The sequence below is a fragment of the Hermetia illucens genome, chromosome 3 (assembly GCF_905115235.1).
Source record: "Hermetia illucens chromosome 3, iHerIll2.2.curated.20191125, whole genome shotgun sequence".
Taxonomy (NCBI): domain Eukaryota; kingdom Metazoa; phylum Arthropoda; class Insecta; order Diptera; family Stratiomyidae; genus Hermetia; species Hermetia illucens.
The window spans coordinates 117,993,936-118,016,244 of record NC_051851.1 but is presented as its reverse complement, the minus strand read 5'-3'; the positions used below and the strand labels follow the sequence as shown (position 1 = coordinate 118,016,244).

At 43.5% G+C, this 22,309-nt stretch overlaps 1 protein-coding gene across 6 annotated transcripts in view; it reads right to left on the bottom strand.

Moving 5' to 3' along the window:
• LOC119652564 overlaps positions 1–22,309 on the bottom strand; it is a 149,364-nt gene that overhangs the window by 26,525 nt on the left and 100,530 nt on the right. For 5 of the 6 annotated variants that reach the window (XM_038056776.1, XM_038056772.1, XM_038056775.1 and 2 more), the window contains exons 2-5: positions 17,993–18,630; positions 17,250–17,917; positions 5,623–5,895; positions 5,422–5,569 (exon numbers count right to left, since the gene is read on the bottom strand). In XM_038056776.1, the coding sequence (XP_037912704.1) occupies positions 5,422–5,569; positions 5,623–5,895; positions 17,250–17,917; positions 17,993–18,630 (1,727 nt within the window). The remainder of the gene's footprint in view (positions 1–5,421; positions 5,570–5,622; positions 5,896–17,249; positions 17,918–17,992; positions 18,631–22,309) is intronic. The other variant, XM_038056777.1, reaches the window with a different exon arrangement.

Sequence of the window (22,309 nt, the reverse complement as noted above, 5' to 3'; positions counted from 1 at the left end):
CTATGAATTTGTGAATCGCCAGGTCAAGCTATTATATCAAAAGCTTCTAGGAAAAGGCTGTAGACGTTGCTCTGATAATGACAACTTAGTTCGGAGTAAATAGTATCTTACCCAAAGGGAGCTTAATATGCCTGACAGAAAGAAAGCAAAGACCAGTGACTGAAATTTGCACAATCAGCATTTATTTGGTTTCTGCTAAAATGATAACGAAATTGTGACAAAATTGATCTTATAATCATGGTTGTTCAAGATAAATGATTTTTTTTCCTTCATTATTAATTTTCGATCTGCTGAACTTTCTTGACGGTTGGTGAAGAGGCCTTAGTAAATTTTATGAACTGCACTGTTTGAGGCGTTGATGGCGATAGTATATAGTGTATCCTCTCAAATGTCAGCCACGGAAAACATAAATTTTATGGTTAGTAGTAGCCGTTATTCTGGTAACTTTTTCGAAGAAATCATGGCGACCACGGAAGATCAGATCAGAACCCACCCGCTGGGTCCACTAACTTGCCATCTATTCTTCATGTAAATTTGCAGGTAAAAAGGGTGATTTCACTAAATCCGAAGAATTGAAGCTTAATTAGACGATAATTTGTTGTAGTCAAATGATACCGAATTTCAATATTCTCTTGGAATCATTAGACGCATAAATATATATATTGTACGAAACCAAACGATACCAACGAAACCCTTAAAAACCTCTTTGCTCATATTAGACCCTTCTACCTATATTGACAAAAGATATCTCAAGATTTATCTCGTTTCACCCGAATCTAGCTTTTGATAATTGTATTGGAGGATTGGTGGGATAAGATATTCCTGCACTCAAGTTCAACTACTAAATTATCTTGAAAAAAGTCGAGAAACCGAAAGCTGAACCCTTCAGGTATGAAAGGTTTTGTGTATTGCTTATATAAAAATATTCGAAGGAGCATTTGTCCCCCTTGTACGTAGCTCGTCATGCTTATTAATAATGATATGGACATTCAGACTGTTAGAAAGCAAGAAATTTGCACAAAAGTGAAACTTTGACTTATTATAACTCTGTTAATAATAGTGCGATTTCCACAAAATTTGGGAGTATCATCTTCTATAGTATAGCCTATATTATTGCATGCTGACGATTGTATTATAATCTTAAAAGGAATTCGTAAGCAATTTCAAAAGTACTAATCGATATCTTTAATTTTATGACTATATTCGGTGAAAAAAACTTTACACCCCCCTTTTGCGACGTTGTACGTCCCATCTTTCTACCAAATTTTGTAGCAGCAGGTGTACCTGTTTCTGAGATAATAGGTGTGACAGGCAGCCTTTGTACTGATGAAGGGGGTAAGTTGCTCCGTAAATATATAAAATAAAATTGTAGTTTCGGGTAAGGTACTGGTCTATCAGCTTAATAACGGAATTGATAAGATAGACACATAGTTTTCAGTTTTTCACATGAATATGTTTTTCACATGAATATGTTAGAAAATGTTTTACCAACTAATAACAATCATTGGCGTGACAGTCCGATGGACCTGGAATTTTTTTTTGGGGGAAGTAAGGTAGGTGAACGCGTTTACGCACAGAATATTGGACTCCCGCAACAGCACGCTGTCGGACTATCAACTAAACACCTCCCTGTCATCAGAGAACTAGCCTGGAACCGTTTCATACATTACGTCGGGCTAGCCCTCCCGCTCTTCCGGCTTTTGGAGTTTTCAAGTCAGGGAATTCCTTTCACCAACGGGAGGGGAGGGGAGGAAGGGAGTTGTTAGTTCAGGGAACCCCTTACCGTCCGATCTCTCTGCCGGTCGAGTTCAATCTTCTTCGTAGTAAGAAGAGCCCGAACATAACAATACGATTCCAGCTGCCAGCGCTCTTCAGCATCTCTCTGACAATGTTGTCTGGAGAGAGCTCCCCTCTGTCTGCATAAAGCTGCTAGCGGAGGCCGTCCCACCTCTCGCATGAGACAAAGGTGTGTTGTTGTTGCCACTCCATTGCATAACATACAATCAGGAGATCACACCTTCCCAATCCTGTGCAGGTAAGACTGAAAACCTCCATGCCCACTTAGAATTTGGGTAAGGAAGTAATCCATCTCACCGTGCGTTCGGTTCAAACACGGTCAATTGGCCGCGCAGTCCATCCGCGCTTTGGCTCATTTTGCAAAAAAGTTGTCACTCGATTAGGGTGCGTTGACGTTCTTCACGGGCAACCACCTCTCTTAAGTTCTCGCCCTTACGGCGGTAGATAGATGTTTGCACTCCTTGGCAAGGAGGGCAACGAGGATCACTCCCGCGATCACCATCACAGCCGAATCGGAGACGGTGCGATAATCACACGCCACTCACAAAGCTCCCCGCCTCTGCATTTGCACAAGGCGTTGACGATGCACCTCCTTGTCAAGGGCATCAGCTCATACCTCCGCACCATGGAGCACAACCGGCTGCGTTGCTCCCATAAGGAGACGTCTCCTAGTTGATATAGGGCCCCTGACATTCGCCATTAGCGAACTCAAAGCCGCGACTCCCTCTGCAGCCCTGTCTGCTGCTGCTTTAATTTGCTCGAGGAAGCTCATCTTCGAGTCGAGCACTAAACCAAGGTATTTAACCGCTGATTTTGATCTATAGTCAACTCGCCGATCGATATGACACGCAGGGTTGGGATTCATCTTCTAGTCAAGATGACTACTTCGGTTTTTTCCAGTGCAAGGCTGAAACCGTGAGCAGTCATCCATCCGCTTACCCGTCGCATAAATATAACAAGTCTCCTTTGCGCCTGTTCAACAGTGCGTCCGGCAACAAGTGCCGCAACGTCGTCTTCATATCCAACCAGGCGTGACTCTTCGGGGATATCGAGTCTCAGCAGACTATCGTGGGAAGCGTTCCATAGGTCCGACCTTAGGATGGATCCCTGTGCTACTCCCGACGTGATTTCCATCCTCCTTTGGCCCTCTAGCGTCTCGTAGAGCAGAGAACGGTCTTTCAGATAATCCCTCAATATCCGCAAGAGATAGCTTGTCACGTGAAATGAGTTTTCTAGTGTACCTAGCATATTTGTCCATCTTAAGGAATTCAAGGCATTTCTGACATCAACCGTTATGAAGAGCACTATCCGTCGAGATCGGCAGCTGTGCGCCTTGGCTCGATGAGCCGCATCTACGACCCCCATAACAGCATCCCTGTTCTGAACCCGAGCTGCCTTTGTGTTAAGACCCGGCAGTGCGGATCGCTTCAGCGAGTCTGCTCCTGTTGAGCTTCTCGAGGACTTTTCCGGCCGTGTCAAGCATACACAACGGTCGATATCCAGACGGGAGCTCCGGGTCTTCTTTACCTTTACTGATCTACGCGGGTCTGGCCACTTTTCGGCGACAGTGAAGCCCATAGTGTTTTACGTAGGCACCTGTCGTGAGACTTAATCCTACGGCCCTCTTAAGACATGGATTGAATTTGTGACCACAATCAGAGCCCCGCTGAGACAAGCAATAACGGTACCAGTCTATACCAAGTGCATGGCTTAGCATTCATACTGGTGGATGCAAGAATTACCTAAATCTCTACCGAACTAAGCAGTATGGCACCTGTGTCGAAACGCAACACCACGCCGAGGCCTGAAGGTCTCTTCTCGCTTGAGCATCACCAACAACCCCCATGAAGCTCCCACCAGGGGGCCAACCGCAACCAACCGAGCTGAAATCATATACAACGGGAGGTCACCCGAAGTATGAGAGTCCAGGGGCTTCAGATGAGTGCCCGTGCAGACTCGGGTCTGATCGCGCTGATTAGGCCTTTGGAGCATTCGCCTACTGCATCATGGCCGGCGAACCAAAGTGAGTACAGCGTCTCCCGGTGCCACCACTATGGAGGTTCTCCTCGGCCACTTGGTTTTGATTTGGCCGATAGGGTTGCCGCCCCATCTTCCTCGCCGCCACTTCTGAGCACCACTTTTCGGCGACAAGGAAAAATGCTCTCCTTCAAGCAAGCGTTGGACACTTCAAGCAGCAATTCTGGCCGTTGGCGGAACACGAGTTTGTAACCTTCCGCCGGGATGCCGTCAGGACCTGGCGCCTTTTTGTTCTTTATAGTGAGAACTGCTTCTCAAGCTTACAGCCATGTTCCCACGGGTCCTCATTCGCCTCGTTAACAAAGTTCTGCCAGCTGCGAGCTTTGCTTTTATTTATAGCGCGTGCAAACATTGTGCCAAACCAGTACATAGGAGGCATGTCGCGCCTGGGGCCCTCCACGGCATGGAAGCCTTACATGACGTCGTTGTCTGGTTCATCACTGAATTTACGGCGGTGTCAGCTGCGACACTACCACCCCCGGAGCGCCTTCCAGCGCGGCCCTTCCTGCTCCAAGAGCTTCATCGAACTTCCCTATGTTCACCCTCGCGAGAATCCACAGGCAGGGGGAGCATCGCTTTGGTGCACGCTGACAAGTAGCGTCAACCACTGCGCGATGTACTGGTGATCACTTGCCAAGAAGTCCTCTAGGACTCGCCACCCGTCCACCGATAATGCCAGAAATTCCGACGCAAAAGTGGTGTCAGGAATGCTTCCTTCACGGCCTGGACGCACAAACGGTAGCGTGGATCCGGTGTTTAAAACTACCAACTCGGTTCTCGCCGCCATTTCCAGAATCCGTTTCCCTCTGGAGTTTGACTGAGGCATGCCCCATTCCAGGACCCTAGCATTAAAATCATCGCCTAGCAGGATTCGTCCTCCGTGCTCGAAAAGGCGTCCTCCAGAGCATCAAGACAGCGCCGAAAATCCGCATCGTCTCGGTCGACGTCAGGTAAACGCTATGAAACGTTATCCCTAAACACCGGATCAAGACAAACCCGTTCATCCGGCCTTCGGCAAGAACACGAAGTCGAACGTCGTCCGGAACCCAGATGGCAGCGGTGCCCGATAAGTCGAGGTGCCTGTTTCGGTATTGCTCGCTAATCAGCACTAGATCAGTATATACTTCCGCCTCGAACTGTGGTAGCAACTGATGAGCGGTTGCACTCCAGTGCACTCTAATTTGTAAAACGCAGATCATGCCGTTCGCACCCTAGCACTGCCTAATTCCGCCCTGAAGATTGGACACCATCCCGAGCCCGCAGTGTGTACGATGCTCTCACCAGACACGCCACGATCCCTGCAGAGAACGCAACTCTCGCGCTCACGCTGGACTTGGAACTTGGAGCTCATTAGAGCACTCTATTCAACACGGAACTATGCATAGGCGAATGGTATCCGATATCCCTCTGCCAGTAGAGAGATTTGAACCTGCCACATTTATATTAGTCGAACAAACCGCCTAACGTTGCTTTCAAAGGATGTGACCACAACGGAGATTAGAATACTGATAATAAGGATCATAAATGGCCTTAAATTTTGGAAAATAATAAAAAAAACCAATGTCGAATAAAAAATTAAAAACTTACCATTTGGACTCGAATATCCCGAGCCTGGCGAAGTTACACTTCCATATTGTTGGCTACCTGGCGAATAGGGTTGGGGTCCAAAGCCTGGAGTTGACGGGGTTCTGGATGGTGTTGGAGTCTTCTCAATTTGAATAGGAATAATATGTTCCTAAAAACACAACAATAGCGAAAACAGTGTCTTCAACTGATTATTATACCAACCTTTGCATTTGATGAAGAAGTGTTCAAATTCATTTGTAACCTTAGACCAGGACCGCTACTTTGTTGATTAGCGTTAATTGGTGGGGTTTGGGTACGATTTGCGGCTGGTGGGGAATTTACCTCACGTACCCATTCTGGGTTCTCTTTCATATTTGGTCGTTGCGATAACCATGATGGTCTTTGTTCTGGTCCAGCTGAACGAGGTTGTTGCTCTGAACCGGTGGCCAAATTTTCTGGTGGTACCGGAGCGATGTAAAGTGTTCCGACTTGGGTCTAAAATAAAAGTACAAAAAAAAACATAAATATTAAGTCAAATTGTTGTGGTTTCCTATTTGCCTGCTAATGAGAATTAAGGAAATTTCTTCAAGTTTGATTTTCCTCCTCTTGCGGAATAATTTTGCTGAGTTCTATTTACAAACAAGGTGCTATATATACTCAAATTTTTGTGGTTCGATATATTTTCTACTTTGCTGCAACACAAAAAGATCACAATTTCCTATCGATCGGTGCTGAATACTGATCATGTCTGGGAAAAAGTTTTCTATTTATATAAAAACCGACTACATTCTGCAGCTAAACACCTAACTAGCGGCAAATACTCTTTTCCAACATCCATCAAACATATAAAAAACCAGAATGGAAAAAGCATGCAGTTAATATGATTTCCCGTTGGGGACGATGAAAGAGGGATGAATGAAAGAATAATCGTCGAGATAAGATGGCATACATGTCTGATATCAAATCAAATTTTAAATAAACCAGGCGCACGGAAATGAGGCTATTGGTCTCCATTGCACACTTAGACCAAATTTTCAGTCTATTTCCGCATTAGTCAATATATACATCAAGGCTAGCTCTGACACTATAAATTTTCCGCCGAGATCTCAAGAAAAATAAAATCAATTGGCAGCAGATCAATTCAAAGCGGCTCCTCCTCTTGACGCTCTTTGTCTAATCGGAGGTCTAAATTTAGAATAAATTGGGAAAGAGCAGCCAAATAAAAACTATAAAAACAAATTTTATATTATCCAGATCGTATCTGGTTAAAAAATGATACCGCAGTATTCTAGCATCTGAAACCCTTTTGGCATGACTGTTTCAAATACGATATTAAACATTGCAATATGTCAAAATCATTTGTACAAAATAAATCTGCAGTTTCATGCGGTAGAATTATCGAGGACGAAACCGGGGCTGTTCGATCTACTTATTTACAAATTTCACGACAAAGGCTTTCAGGTATGTATGCACGGTTTTTTATCAACCAGGAAAACTGTTTGCATCTATTTTTAGTCGCCACCTCCATGTATCCAATTTATATTTGTGTTAGATGATATCTAGAATGAAACAATTTTGCCAGTTTGATAAGATAGACAAGCTTTATTAACAGTCATGTCTTGGTTGCAGATTCGGCTGGCGTTGAATCATAACCTAATAATGAAGAAACAGAAAACAATGGAACGGAGCCACCTGACAGCTCTATTTGAGCAACAAGAACCAGGAGCACTAAACAAGCCAGTGTACTATACTCTACATGGATGTTTCCCCGTTTAGGATGCACCGTGGCCAATAAAGAAAGAAACAGGATGAAAAAAGTGGCACTAATAGAACGTCTTATGAGGATTCCCATGCACCTACTTAGGTGAAATGAAACGCTTAGGCCCGTGAGCAAACAACTAAAACATCATACTTGGTGATTGATAACTTTATATCAAATCAACAGGAAAATGAAAGCACGAAGAAAGTGCCAAAGACCAAAAGCAAGGAAAATCCTATCGAAGAGGTACCAATTGAAAAATCCAGAGGGGCAATTGGCTCGTTAGATTGAGGAACTCTCAAATTGAGTACCGAATTGGACACTGTAAAGGAGGTCAGCATGGGAACGCAGGAACCCTGTCAAGATGTCCTTGTTATAAGGTGTTTAAATGTTGTACCAAAGTGGATAAAAAAGAGGGAAGGAGGGAGGGTGTACTCAACTGAAGTTCAAAAGGTAAGTGAGGAGGAGGTTCTAGAAGCCGCGAAGAATATAGTCGAAAGTAAAGAGCCTCGCCTAGAAAGCATCCCCAACACAGCTCTTAATACATCAGTCCAAATAGTGCCTTAGAGAAGGAGCATTTCCCACACAATGAAAAAAAAGATACTAAGACCTATCCCCACATGAAATAAACGTTTGGGCAAACCTCCGTACTACAGGCCGATAGGCCTTTTTATCTAACACTGGTAACAGATTACTTTCAAATGCCGAAAAGCAAGGTGGCCTCCTTAAAAATCCGTTGGGTTTTCGAAAGAGGAGGTCTGTGATCGATGTAGTTATCCTGGTGGCTAAGACAGCTAAAGCCAGCTAGATGAGGATAAATGCTGCGCAATGATGACACTCGATGTCAAGAATGCCTTCCATTTCATGAGGTGGGATAAAGTACTTGAGTCCCTAATCAAATTAGGTGAGACGAGGTACTTGGTGCTTATCGTTGCTGATTTTTTAATCGATAGACTTTTGCACTACGAATTAGAGGAAATCATATCGACCCACATGCGGAGTCCCACAAGGGTCCATCCTAGGCCCACTCCTGTGGATAATTATGTATAACGGTGAATTGACGTTAGATCTCCCTGCTGGTGAGGCCTGCATTGGTTTCGCACAAGACATTGGAGTAGCAGTCGTTGCACGCCCCCTCGAAGAAGTCGACCTTTATGCTAATGAAGCAATTTATGGTATTACCTTCTGGTTTGCAAAGCATATGAAGGATGTAGTAAGCGGAGAAAGTGCACGCCTATGAAGATCAAAGTTGGGTCACAAACGATACATGCCGTACGTGCTCAAGTATTTAAGCGTATTCACCAGATGCTCAACAACCAAGGCATATAACATCGGAGCACTACTGGGAAGAATGCTACCAAGGCCAACCCGTCGACTTTTCATATCAAGGGTGGTCAGGAGATACACTAGCAAATAAAGCAAAAAAAAAACAGAACAACATCCGACGAAGTAGCCTGCATGATAGCAGAAATGATCCCGATTGATATCCCAATGGTCATGGAAGGCCAATGCCGTATTATCATCGAGTGTATCTCAATCGAGAATGTCCTGCCCCCCCCCCCCCCGTCGGCGGCAGTTCGCAAAAAATTAAACTATCGCATCATGGCCAGAGAGGTGGGACAAGTCAGAAAAATGCCTCTGGACCAACAGAATCTTAAGGGTTATTCGAAGATGGAACGAGCGACCTCGCGGGATTTATGTTTTGATCTATCATAATATAGCGTCCGATCGACTTGGCTTGTTGATTCGCTATATTGCCGAATGTGTCCGAACATTGCAGAGGACACTGAACACGGCATTTTAATGCCCGAGGTTACAACCGACCTGACACTCGAGATTATCATGGAAAATTTGCTGAAATCGAGGAGGATATAGACTGCAATCGAAAAGATGATAGCGGACAGAAAGTCAGTCGGAAGAAGAAATTAGCGACGAATACGAGCGCAAACACAGGAGTACAGCGAGTAAAGGGTAAATTCTTATCCAGTCCCGCGACATAATACCATTTGGAAGTCCCGCGAAAAGAGCAGAAGGAGGCGGTTTTAATGGGTAAGAATCTAACATAACCGTCTGGCAGAATCCAACGGTAGCTTTTGAAGTTTTTCACCTTCCATCGAAAAAATGATACTGAATCGATTCCAATAAGGTTTTGTTTCACACAAAACCTCAGAAACAGCAGATCATTAGGGTCTATGACAATAGAATCAAAACCTTTGGGTGCAGGGTAAGTATAAGAGTTATAAAACTAGTTTTATATCAGTATGGTAGGCAATCCATTGATACAAACCTACAGAAATGGTGTGTGCAATGTATACGAGTGTTTTTATAATTAGGTCAAAAACTTCCGATTGTCATAGTTTGGCACGGGAACAGGCTTTGGAATTCTATATCCGGTAGCTGCGTGCTGTTTGGTGGGTGGCCAGGTTATAGAAGGAGAAGGGCGGCTAGCAGAGTAAGACCTCCTATTGACAGAGGTGTCGGGAGACAAAAGCTGGTGCTTGCCACGTCTTTGCCTGAATTTAGGGCAAATATCTAGACAAAAAATATGCACGTAGGAAACAAGTTAACATAACTATTGGCAGACTGTTTTGGTTGATTACTTGGCAGTAGAAATTAAAAGGAGGAGCCAGAATTGCTTTAGGTGAACGGGTAAAATGCTTTGCTCTCCACTGGAAACGGATAAGTTACCAGGTTGTAGCAGCGGGTATTCGAGACATGTTGACACAATACAAGCCAAAGTCCACTTGGTGGAAAATTGCCTGAGGTGAATATGCATGAAGGTGACGGACCGAAACATAAGGATTTCCTGGAAAAAGTCATGAACGAATTGAGTTTGACTGCCGAACAAAAACTGACTCCATCGTGACATGCAGCTTTTGTTACCGAAACTATGGATAGACTTACTCAAATGATCCCGAAATGGGGAGCTGCACAGGGTATAAATTAGAGCAGAGTACTGACTGCTTTCAACATCAGAAAGGCGCAGAAGCTCAAGTGGCAGCACTGTGGGGAGCGGAACCCTTGAAATCTGGTTTGCAGATGAAATCCCAAAAATTGGAGCAGACATTTGGACAATTGTGAAGTCAAAGAAGCAGATCACATGGAAGGAGCCCTGATCAGACGATTTTTACCTACAGCAAGAGGTGGCTGCAAAAGGTCAAAAGGGGTTTTTACGTTATGCGTCATAAGTGATAATGTCATAAGAATCAGGAGAACGCAAATGGGAGAAATTTTGCAGATGAAGAAACGCTCAAGTACGCTAGGAGTCCCATAAATGAATGAATGAAGCGACCTGGACGAGATTATAACGAAGGAAAGGACATTTGGGGAATCGATGCGTTAATTTCTAAGCCGAAATCGGATGGTTCATCTGTAGGATCCACGAGAAAATATCCCCCACTATTTGTTTTAAACGTGTGGACTTCGGTCGCATAGCGAGATCGGGCAAGCAAGATAGATTTGATCGAAGGCGAAGGCGAAGGCTCCTGTCAAAGAATTATGGGAAAGATTTTGAATGCATGCTTTGCAAGGAAGTAAGCATTGTTGATAAGAGCCACGGGGCGAAAGCGGAAAAGAAGGGTCCAAAGCAAAGAGCAGGTGACATTTCTTCAGATAAACTTCAACTACAATGAAGCCGCATATATTCTCTTGGGTCAGTTAGTCCAAGAGATCGATGTGGGCTTGCCGATTGTTGTAGTAGAAAGTGCGCAATTTGGGCGAGCGGACGATACGTCCTCGAAGAAATAACCGTAATATCTGGCAATGGATGTGTAGGAACTAAAATGATCGTGTTTATGAATATAATCGCAATGCTCAGCCGAGCGCAAGATAAGTGAGAAAATGTAGATTGAACCAGTGTTAATATCCCTACCAAATTTTCATATCTTGAAGATGATGTTTAGACATGTAGCACACCCCTCAAGGTAATTAAGGAATAGCTAATATCACTTGTGATAGAACTAACCGAACACAAGACTGCGACACAAGTTGAGGAAAGTTTTGAGGTTCCGTGCGAGAGTCTAAGCCGACCATCAAATACCTCTGTATTATGTTGGATCGACTAATTTTCAAGGAATACGTGACTTACACTAGTGGAAATACAAAGCAAACAAGTAGATGTGATGATGAAAAGACCACTTACAACCTGTGGGCTGTGTGGGCTAATGGGGTACTATTGCTGGTACACTGTGAAAGAGGTCTAAGAAAGAGGATGTTAAAGGGCTCATATCCAAGCATACATTACATATGTCGATACCATGAAAATAAAGCAAAACATTTATTCACAAAGAAGGCAATGTAATCAAGTTTAACTAAATAACTAACAAGTCAAAGGGTAGTATAGGTCCCAGGGCGAAACGCGGATTGGTACCCACGATGGAGCATAAAACCTGGGAAATGCCTGCTGAACCAACACCAACAGCTCTACTACCAAACCCTATCTCCACCTCCACCTGGTGACCGCTGGGAGCTCTTTCTTAACGAAAAGCTGCAGACGGAGAAGGATGAAGGCGAGTCTCCCGCGCCTAAAAACGGGACAAATTGTACCAACTGGTCCTCCAGGTTGGGGGTTGGGTAGGGCTGACAACCCTACATGGAAAACAACCTGTTACGAAGCCACAACAGGAGCCTCGGATAGGACGGATGTTAAAACGACGGACCCGGCAACGACAAAGGAACAACGATTTGCGCATTTTCTCATGGAACGTGCGCTCCCTGTACAGAGATGAAGCTGATAAGCAGCTAGCCGATACCCTGTCCCAATATAGGGCTGATGTAACAGCGTTGCAAGAGATGCGATGGACAGGGACCGGTTTCCTGGAGAAGAGCCACTACACCATATATTATAGCGGTCATCCAGTAAACCATGTGCTCGGAGTAGGTTTCTTAGTCAGCCAAAAAATGAAACCTGCTGTTATCGGCTTTGAAAACATAAGCGAACGGCTATGCACTCTGCGCTTGCGAGGCAATAATAGTTTAGAAATATAAGCCTCATAAACGTTCACGCACCTACAGAGGAGACTGCAGAGTCGGAGAAGGATACCTTCTACGAGGCAGTAGAACGAAACCTCGAAACCTGTCCCAGATATGATATCAAAATCATACTTGGGGATTTTAACAGCCAAGTAGGGAAGGAGCCCGTATTCAGGCGATACGTTGGCTCCCATAGCTTACACGAAAAAACAAATGATAACGGACCGCGGACTATTCAATTAGCAGGGTTACACGAAATGGTTGTTGAAAGTACCTGGTTTACGCGGAAAGCGGTCCACAAGCATACGTGGGCCTCTCCAGACGGGACCACTTTCAACCAAATTGACCACGTGTTGATCGAACGCCGCCACCTCTCAGCCTTGATGAATGTCAGAATATATAGGGGGGCCAATATAGACTCGGATCACTATCTCGTTGGCATGGTGCTCCGAGCTCGAATAACAATACCACCTAGAATCCCCTCTGACAATCAGGTGAGAGTGAACACTGAAGCCATCCACAACACAACCCTCCGCGACACCTATAAGAGGGAAATGGATGCCGCAATAACCGCGGGCAACAGAGGACCTGGAGATGAAGCATCAACAAATGATCTTCACAATCACCTGAAGAACGTTATCATGGATACGGCTACAAACATACTTGGCCCCAGCCGCAAAAGGAGTCGGAACGGCTGGTTTGACGATGAATGTACGAGTAAGCTAGCAACGGAACGGAAGAATGCCGCATACCGAGTAATGTTGCATTCTCAAAGCGACTTCACAGACGGAAAAAGGAAGCCTGGGAGAACCAACAAGTCTGTGAACTAGAAAAGTACAGGGAGCAACCGCACCAGGCGCGGAAGTTTTACCAACAAGTCAGCAGCATGAAACCTTATACACCTCGATGCTCATCCTGCCGAGACAAAGAGGGAAATCTGATTTCCGACGGAATGGGAATATTAGAGCGATGGGTTGAGTACTTTGATGAGCTACTGAACAACCAGAACATCGGCGAGTTGGAGGTCCCGCCAACTGAAGACGACGGACAAATACCACCACCAAGTTTAGGAGAAACAGTCCATGCAATTCATCGGCTAAAAAATCATAAGTCGCCAGGAGCCGATGGAATTACAGCCGAATTGGTTAAATATGGAGGCGACTAAGTACACCAAGTGGTTCATCAACTTGTGCTCAAGGTATGGGACAGCGAATCAATGCCTGACGATTGGCAACGAGGCATTATCTGTCTCATACATAAAAAGGGAGATATCACACAGTGTAGCAATTATAGAAGTATCACGTTGCTGAGTACCATCTATAAGATATTCTCCACTATCTTGCTAGGCCGGATAGCCCCATACGCCCAGAACATCATTGGCCCATACCAAAGAGGCTTCACTCCAGGCAAATCAGCAACAGATCAGATTTTCTCTCTGCGGCAAGCGATGGAAAAACTGTTGGAATATGGACAACAGTTGCACCATCTGTTTGTGGCGCGGTAGGATCTGCAGCATTCGAAATTTATTTCGAATGTTGCGGATGCGGACGGGTAGATGGCGCGGAACTCTCCACTCTCTCATTTTCTGAACGCACCGGGGGAGTGGAGAATTAGCGGTGGAAAAATGCCGTTGTTGGGACAGTAAGGACCGCATGGAAATAAGTCGGTCTCTTCTGTTTCCAACCGCGGCGGCGTACACACGCATTTCAAGGAGCGAACAAGTACTGTGCTAAAGTCAAATAAATTAAATTTGTCGTGTGAATTTCAAGTTATTGCCACATTGGTTTTAATAAAGTTTAATGTTTGGATTTATTACAAAAGTTTGATTTCCGCGACAAAATGTTCATCGACTTTAAAGCCGCCTATGATAGCATAGCCAGGGTAAAACTGTACACGGCCATGAGAGAATTCGGTATTCCGACGAAATTAATAAGACTGACTAGGCTGACCCTGACCAATGTGCGAGGCCAGATAAAAGCAGCAGGATCACTCTCAAGACCATTCGACATCAGCAACGGGGAAGAACCACCCGAGATGTACAAACTGCCTTCATCCAGATCGAGCAGGCGGTGATTGATGCGAGATCTTGGGCTGCACATCAATGAAGGCAAGACAAAATATATGGTGGCAACGTCAGTACCGAAGACGAATCAACCAACAACATCAAACCGCACTGGTCAAACACAAACACGAACGAATAAGGATAGGAGAATACAACTTTGAGACCGTTGACAATTTCTCCTATCTAGGGTCGAAAATCACAACCGATAACAACTACGATGATGAAATCCGCGCACGGTTGTTGTCAGCCAACAGAGCCTATTTCAGCTTACAAAGACTGTTCCGCTCGAAACGTCTCACCATAGGGTCAAAGCTCTTACTGTACAAGACTATGATCTTACCAGTTCTCATGTATTCCTCGGAAACTTGGGTTCTTAGCAAGAAAAATTGTGAACTCTTGGCCGCGTTCGAGAGAAGAATCCTCCGAAGAGGATGGCGTGGGTCAGGACGCGAGACAGCTTTTAGGGATATCGAATTGATGGACCTCGGCGCAAAACCGGGATGTCTGGAGTTCCTTATTAAGGCAGGCTTAGACCGGATACCGGTTGTTGCGCCGTTGATGATGATAATGAACTAACAAGTCGGGAAACCGGAAGCTGGGAGATTCAGGTATGAAAGGTTTTGTTTGCTTCTTCTTGAGTATATTTGAGTGTATTCGGTGAAAAATGTTTACACCCCCTTTGTTTTGCAAACAAAACCTTGAATCAACCAAATTCGTACTTCGACTTCAATTTTAATATGTGTATGTGTGCAATTGCGGCTCTAAAGCAACGAGGAAAATACACACAATGCTTTCCGCAAATCATTTTGTGAGGATATGGGCCTCTTGCTCAGGTATATATATAGATGTTCAGCCAGGTTAAGGTTTACCGTTTCGGGAGGTAGAGCACAGAATTGAACACCAGATTTTTATAGCTTCTGTGAAAGAGGTAGGCTATTTTCTCATATAATTCCAGAAATGACCGATTTTCTTTTGGCCGGGCGGCTATGAAACTCGCATCAATCGCTCGCTCAGTACCCACAATATTCTGCTTTAGTTAACTTGTCCACCAATGCATGTCGGGATATCTTTCCCCAATGCCATGCTGCTTTTGAACGGATTTTCTGTAAATTGCGAATGGTGCCATGTTGTTTTCGAATAGCCAGGGTCCACTTTAATACCCTTCATGACATAGTGGACTGCATGAGAAATGCTGCTAACAAAATTTGGGATTCCCTTAAAGTGCCGTTAGGCAAGTCAAACTAAACTAAACCAAACTCTTCCTGGCAGAGCAAAACCCAGATACTACAAAAGTGTGTTCTTCTGAACAGCAGGAGGATTCACTGAAATATTGAACTCATTAGCAATACATCTGCTTTTAATGAAACCGTTACAAGATGATATGTGCGCATCCTGCAGAAAGGAAGCGGAATCCACGGGGCGCTTTCTCTGTGAATGCTACGCCTACGAATGCACCAGGCATCAGAAGTTTCATCATCATGCACTCGAATTTACAAGAGTATCATCAATACAATGGCCTACTACGGTGCAAACCTTTAGGGCCACTTCAGAAGTACACAAAGAAAAAGTTATAGATTTCCACTATACAGAAGCAGGTCATTCTACGAAACATAGCTAGACCTGAAACCATTGAAGTTTCCAGAAATGTATATTTCTGCTCTCTCAACGCGAAGTATTCGCTGGTTATCGTAAAAGGCGACGTACAGAAATAGAAATTTGTCACGCCTTCAACGAGGACTTACGGCTACAAATTTTGCCTGTCGTGAACCAACTATGATCGTTTCTCAAAATGTGTGCACGCTCCTCAACAATAAATTACATCATCGTCTATGCGCAGTATATTCTGTTTCTTTTAAATATTACAAAAATTCTTAGAGGATGAAAACGAGAACGCCCGCGGCTCTAGGCTACCCCAAGTCAATCCCATTGAATTATTCATTTGGCCATGAAACGAGAAGCAACTAATGACGCATATAGGCTTACACAGTTATGTATGTATTATGTTTACTCAAAAATCTGTCAGCAAAAGTCAAGGGCGGGGCTCAAATCGTTCCAGAGAACTTGATTATCGAATTGCACGGGACCCTCGGTAAAATGACGATCACATTTCGGGCGGAGATGGCAACCAAAAAATGTATATGACCGAATTGACAATGTCATACCATTCGATTGGATTCCCACTATTAAGAAGCATTATCTGCGTAAAAAAATTAGAACTAAACTCAGTCGGGTGGACGAAGCGTATTTCGTATGAGCATGGCTCAAGCGTTGTTGATAACGCTGAGGCTAACAGACTGATTCGTGATGGTCCTAGTTCCACAGTATCGGCCCAGCATTTGATGTCAAATTGTTTCCTATCACGGCTATCCTAAAGGGTGAAGTTATAAGAAAGTCTGAATACCTGCTGGCAAGTGAAGATCTCTATGAAGGGACTCAAAGCTTTTAGGGGAGTACTTTTTTTGGTTCTTAACACGAAAAAGTCTAGTAGGCTTCAGGAGGACACAACTCTTTAAAACACCCAATAGAGAGGATCTGAATGGGTGGGGAGATAATCCTTGATTTCATTTGCACCTGTCCGGGTTCCTTTTGCATCAGATGAAGGGACCTCCCAAAGACCCGAACATTGCTAACTGTTTGGTAACATTGGAGAGGGAAAAATAGAGTGACCGAAAGCGACTACAGTTGATATTTGCTCCGACTGGGCAGAACACAGAAATAGTGGCCTCCGAAGAGTTGCCTCTGCCCTGCGAGGCTATTTGCCTAAAACCTGTGAACTTTGCATTAAAACGTGGGAGCTAGTTGTTCCGTAATATTAGTGCATTTCGCTATCAAATAACCCCCATGGACTTAAGACCAATTCATATTCTCTCATAAAAAATTGGAGTCCATTTTATGAGTTTTTAAAGTTGTAGCTCCCCAATGCTTCAAAACCTAACCTAAATTCTGCAGGAGAAGATAACACAATATTTATACTAGCCTAGAGATAATAAATAGTGTGGAAGCTGAACAGCAGATGGACTATCTATATACTTCAAATCTTCTAAACCCCAAACTTACCGGTTTTTGTTGCGGTGGAGGGCTTGTAACGTTTTGACGCGGCTGCTGTTGTTGTTGGTATGGCGATTGGGGTTGCTGCTGGTACGGCGATTGGGGTTGCTGCTGCGATTGTCTCACATAGTACGGCGATTGTGGTGTTTGCTGTGGTGAGCTTTGCGTTTTTATTGGGCTCAGGGGACGTTGCAAACTTGGATGATCCTGGGAACGGAAAGGACTATCAACTCGCGGACTGACTGGTGTAGTGGTCGATGGTTGTTGACGTTGTTGCTGTTGATAGGGTCCCGCAGGGGTACGGACTGGGGCCATTTCTGATGGTTGCTGTTGGCGCTGTTGTTGAAAAGCAATGCGGTTGGGATCCATATGGGGTGGGTACGATGGCTCTTGAGATTGTTGTTGTGGGCTTGGTTGATTTGGACGGTACGATTGGAACTGTGGCTGGGGTGATGGTTGATATTGTTGCGATTGTGGTGGCGCTTGATATTGTTGCGGTTGCGGCGCTGGCTGGTGCTGTTGTGGTGGTTGATATTGTTGTCGTTGCTGTTGGAAAGCAATACGGTTAGGATCTTTGTGAGGATCAGATTCATCCTCTTCATTCTTTGCTGGTTTAGTTGGAGGACTGGACACACTGGGAGCTATTTCTGGGCGGACTTGTTGGTTAGCACTTTCTTCTATAAAAAAAGAAATGGGGCAAACACACACACATTAGGATACAAAAACAAAAAAAAGACCACAATCTAAGTCACCTTGCTGATTGCCTTCGCCAGGTAACGGACTCTTTGATCTTTCTTTACGATATTCTTCTATCCAGAAATCGTTCTTAGGTTCAACTTTCGGAACCTTTCTGAGACTAGCCATAGGATTTGGAGGAATTTTGATTTCTGGCCGACAGCCCAATGGTGGCGGTTCGAAATTCTGTGGTGTAGGTGATTTTCTTGCATCACGACCATTGGACTGTGCAGTTAGTTGCGACATAGGTGGTGGTGGTGGTGGTGCATTGGAAGAGGAATTGGATTTTGCTGGTGCTGGTGGCGGTGGTGGGGGACCTGTTGGGAATACCTGCACGGGTACACCCATTGCCGAAGCTGGTGGTGGAGCACCTACCCCCATACTATTCTGTTGATCTTGTGCCAGAGGGGATTGTTTTGGTGTATTGGTTACACCTTCATATTGTGCATTTCGAGCTATTCGTTTTGCCATACGAGGCGATTTAATCTGGGAGAGATCAATGCCACCTGGCGTGTAGGTGAAAGGCTTCTTGTCCTTTGTCATCATAGCATTCTGGACGCATGCTGGTGGCTCTGAAGGTGGCGCCTGTGTTTGGATTCGTCTAGCTGGAAGTGAACCGTTCGTAGGAAGTGTCGGTGGGAGTGGTACACTGAAACTAAATAGAAAAAAATATGGATCAGAAACATAATATTTTAGGTATTTTAAAAATAGAGGTTCAATTGGAGTAAACGAAAAATTTTTGGCAAAGTTTATTATGAGATATACTTTATATGGTTTTCATTCTATTTAAAATCGTGAATGAGCTCATTGACCTTCCAAGTTCAATGTATTTCAATAACTCCACCAATCATCCTATTTGCAATATTTTTTCCCAATTACTTCCCCAAATTGCAGCTAACTGTGGCGATTCAGCCTGACATGTTCTAATTTCTGTTCTAGATCGGAAATTTTTCCCGAAATCTAATTATATTTCACCATTAACGTCTCGGGGCCATCTTTCGCTTGCGTATATCTAATCGCCAAATTAGATGTAATCGATCATCAATTACACGGTCAATGGCTCGCCTAAACGCAAGCGAGAAATTCGGTCAGCTGTTCGTGGCACTCTTCCTGATGAGGTGAAGAAACCTTTGGGCTATTTTCATGAAATGCTTTTTGAATTCCTCCCGGATTTTCATTTAGTTTTTGGATGCGCAGTTTTAATTTTTGGTAGTTTGTTGTGCGCATTGATTGGATAAATTGATTTTAAGGCTTGGATATTAGTTTCCATGAGATTGCTAAAAATTAATATTACTAAAAATATGGAGCTCAATGTCTTCCGGCGGTAGATGCCACTCTGTCTATTTGAAACCAGACGGTGATTTTAAAAAAATCCAGTCCAAATCTACTCGTCATCGACACGCCGACTTTTAGAGATTCAAACGGCAGTGCCGCTTAGCATTTAATTAGGACACTTAGTAGGTGGGCGGCAGAAGATGATTATGGATTCTGGATTTCCAGAGAATGTGAATATGTGCCCCATTAATTAAATTTTTGTTACATTAGCTTGTTAAGTACTACCGGGTAAACGAAGTATCTACAGACTCCGACTTGTAAAACTTCGAGCAATGGGGCGCCTTGAAGAGCTAGCAAGTGCGAAACTGTACAATGAGCAGAAATCCATACACGATCGAAATCTATGTACGTCGTCCCATTATAATAATTTTCCCGGCGTTTCATAAACCATTTGCGCAACAAAGATTTATACTCGAGATAAATTTTACGCTTTATAAATTACTGCCAATCCTCTACATGTTTATCAGTTACAAAGAAAGTGGACACGGGAAAACCTACTAAAAATAATATTTGAATTATTTAATACCCAGGAAAACACGGTAGCCTTGGACATTTTCATATAGATGGATTGAAAATGTTGATTTAATCTAGACACTCTTGGGGCCGCCCCCTCGCTTAAAGATTTATGACAATTTTGCTTGTTGGAAACTGTCCCAATTTTGAGTTTCTAAATTGCAGCTTGTTTATGGGTACATGCATGTTCCTATTGGAAAGAAATAGGTTATTGTAAAATATAATCTGGATAAATTTAAGATTTTATTAGTGCGAATAATAAGGGACCGCTACATTCCCAAACGGATCTGTTTAATCTTTACAAAGTTGTCTCTATTTTGGGTCCATATCTTACTACACAGGCAACCTAATTTTCAAATAACAAAACAGCAACCACCTAGAATTAAAATGCATATTCTCGTATTCTCAACACAACCTCGTAGTACTTCATCTATTGGCAACCCATTATCAATATTCCAAATTCCATTCACTCATTGTACCCGGAATTGGAAAATATTTACTTGGCAGAATTCGCATATTAACTTGCAAAATATAAATTCCAATTGTTTCTTCTAAGTTTAGACAAAGTCAATATAAAATTTGTACAATTGTTACGCAGATAGATACCGTAATGTTAACAAAGATTGGACAAAAACTAAGAACCAATGGACGATTTAAATCGATAAAATATTCTTACTTTTTTCAAACCATTCTTTTCGGCTTGAATTAGCAATAAATGGCAAGAGCAAGGGTCAAACCCGTTATTACCCCTTCATTTTATTGAAGTCAATAGAGAGGATTATAAGTTGGGCCAGAGTAAGAGGCAACGAGAAGTATTATAATTCGATCCTGACGATAAACAAACACATTTAGATTTTTCTAAAAGACACTTGGGCAGCATGATCTTAAAAAAAATATCGGAGATTCGTTCTTTACTAAGAGGACGGTTTCCTGCAAAGATCCCGATAAATAATAGAAAATTCGTCCGCTTCTGAAAAAAACAAAAGAACTCAGATGTGATGTACTTGAAAATTAAGATCACTGTTCAAGGGGATGACGATCATATCTTCGAATCAGTGTCAGAAAATAAGAATCGAACTTTTGAAGAAGGCAGACATGTAGATAAGTTATAAATGATGGAATAAGTCATCGCAGCTGTCAAACAATCAGTGTATTGAGCCAAAGGCGCCACATAAGATGCCCCTTATTACTATGCGTAAGGGAAAGCTTATGTGCCGTTTTAGAAGATTGGATCACACGATTTAAGACGACAGCACCCATTCCCATACTATAAGTCTAAGCCTCACAAAATCAAATCAAAAGGGATGGGGCCAACTTGACCATCCCCAACATATCACCATGAGATTTTCATCTTTTTGGGCCTCTTGGACAAGCTAACGTTCCAGACCATGCAAAAGGGTGGGGCTTTGTGTCCAATCGGCTGCCAATAAAATCCTATTCATTTTAAGAACTTACGATTAAAAAGATTACTGGAGGCCGCCTATTCCTCATCCTCATCCCCTCATCAGTTTCTTCTTTTTCTCAAGCTATTGTCCCGTGCAGTAGTAGGGTCGGCTTATCTGGGTTGAATGGTGGCTGGCAGGTAATCAGACTCATAAAGGGTGATAGAGTGAAAAAACGAACCTAGATTTTCGATTGATTGATGTTAGATCCGCGCTATTGCATGAATTGATTTCATAGTGCAGTATGCACTGCGTAGAACATCTTTGGCTGTGAACATGTTCTCAAATACTTGAATCGCGCAGCTCTGGATAGGTGACTGCCACTCAGTCGCCAGAAACTTTGTTTTATTCAGATTCAGTCAGAGACCGTGCATGTTAAACTGTAGAAAAACATAATCTGCGTAAAGCGGTGTATTGGACATTGGACATTAGATGTTCCGTGTGACTGTGTCACCATCAAGAACACCAAGAGGCGGTGAGGAGACATTTTTTTACTTCCTTGAAGTACCGACAGAGACACGATGCAGTTTTAATATACCTGCCGCGTTTCGAACTTGACACTTTGAATGCTGGTAGAGCAATTTAACTCAGCGCACGAGTCGCCCTGGCTTTAGACGTTGCTGTAATGAACTTTAGTTGAGTTCGTATGGCTTTCTCCAAATATAGGAACGCAATGTAGGAAGCTTCTTACTCTGTTTGTCCATGAATAGCATGCATTGCGTCGGTAGTTTGGTAGTTCTTGACAAGCCTTGGATTTTAAGGATGTTGTGAAGGGGATTATCAAAAATCTGTCCAAAAATCTTCATAATACAGATTAATAATCAGACCATTACGATGGTTATTTGTACATCCCACGAAATTGCTTTTTTTTACCCGTATTGAAACGGTTGGTGTTTGTTGCCAATCAGGTGGTATTCTACCTTCCTCAATTACACGATTGAGAAACACACTGGGTTCCAACTCTGCATTCCAGAGCTCATCTGCAATGTCGCTAGGTCCTATGGCCTCTTCCGATTTCATTCGTTTGATTGCTTTTTCGACTTC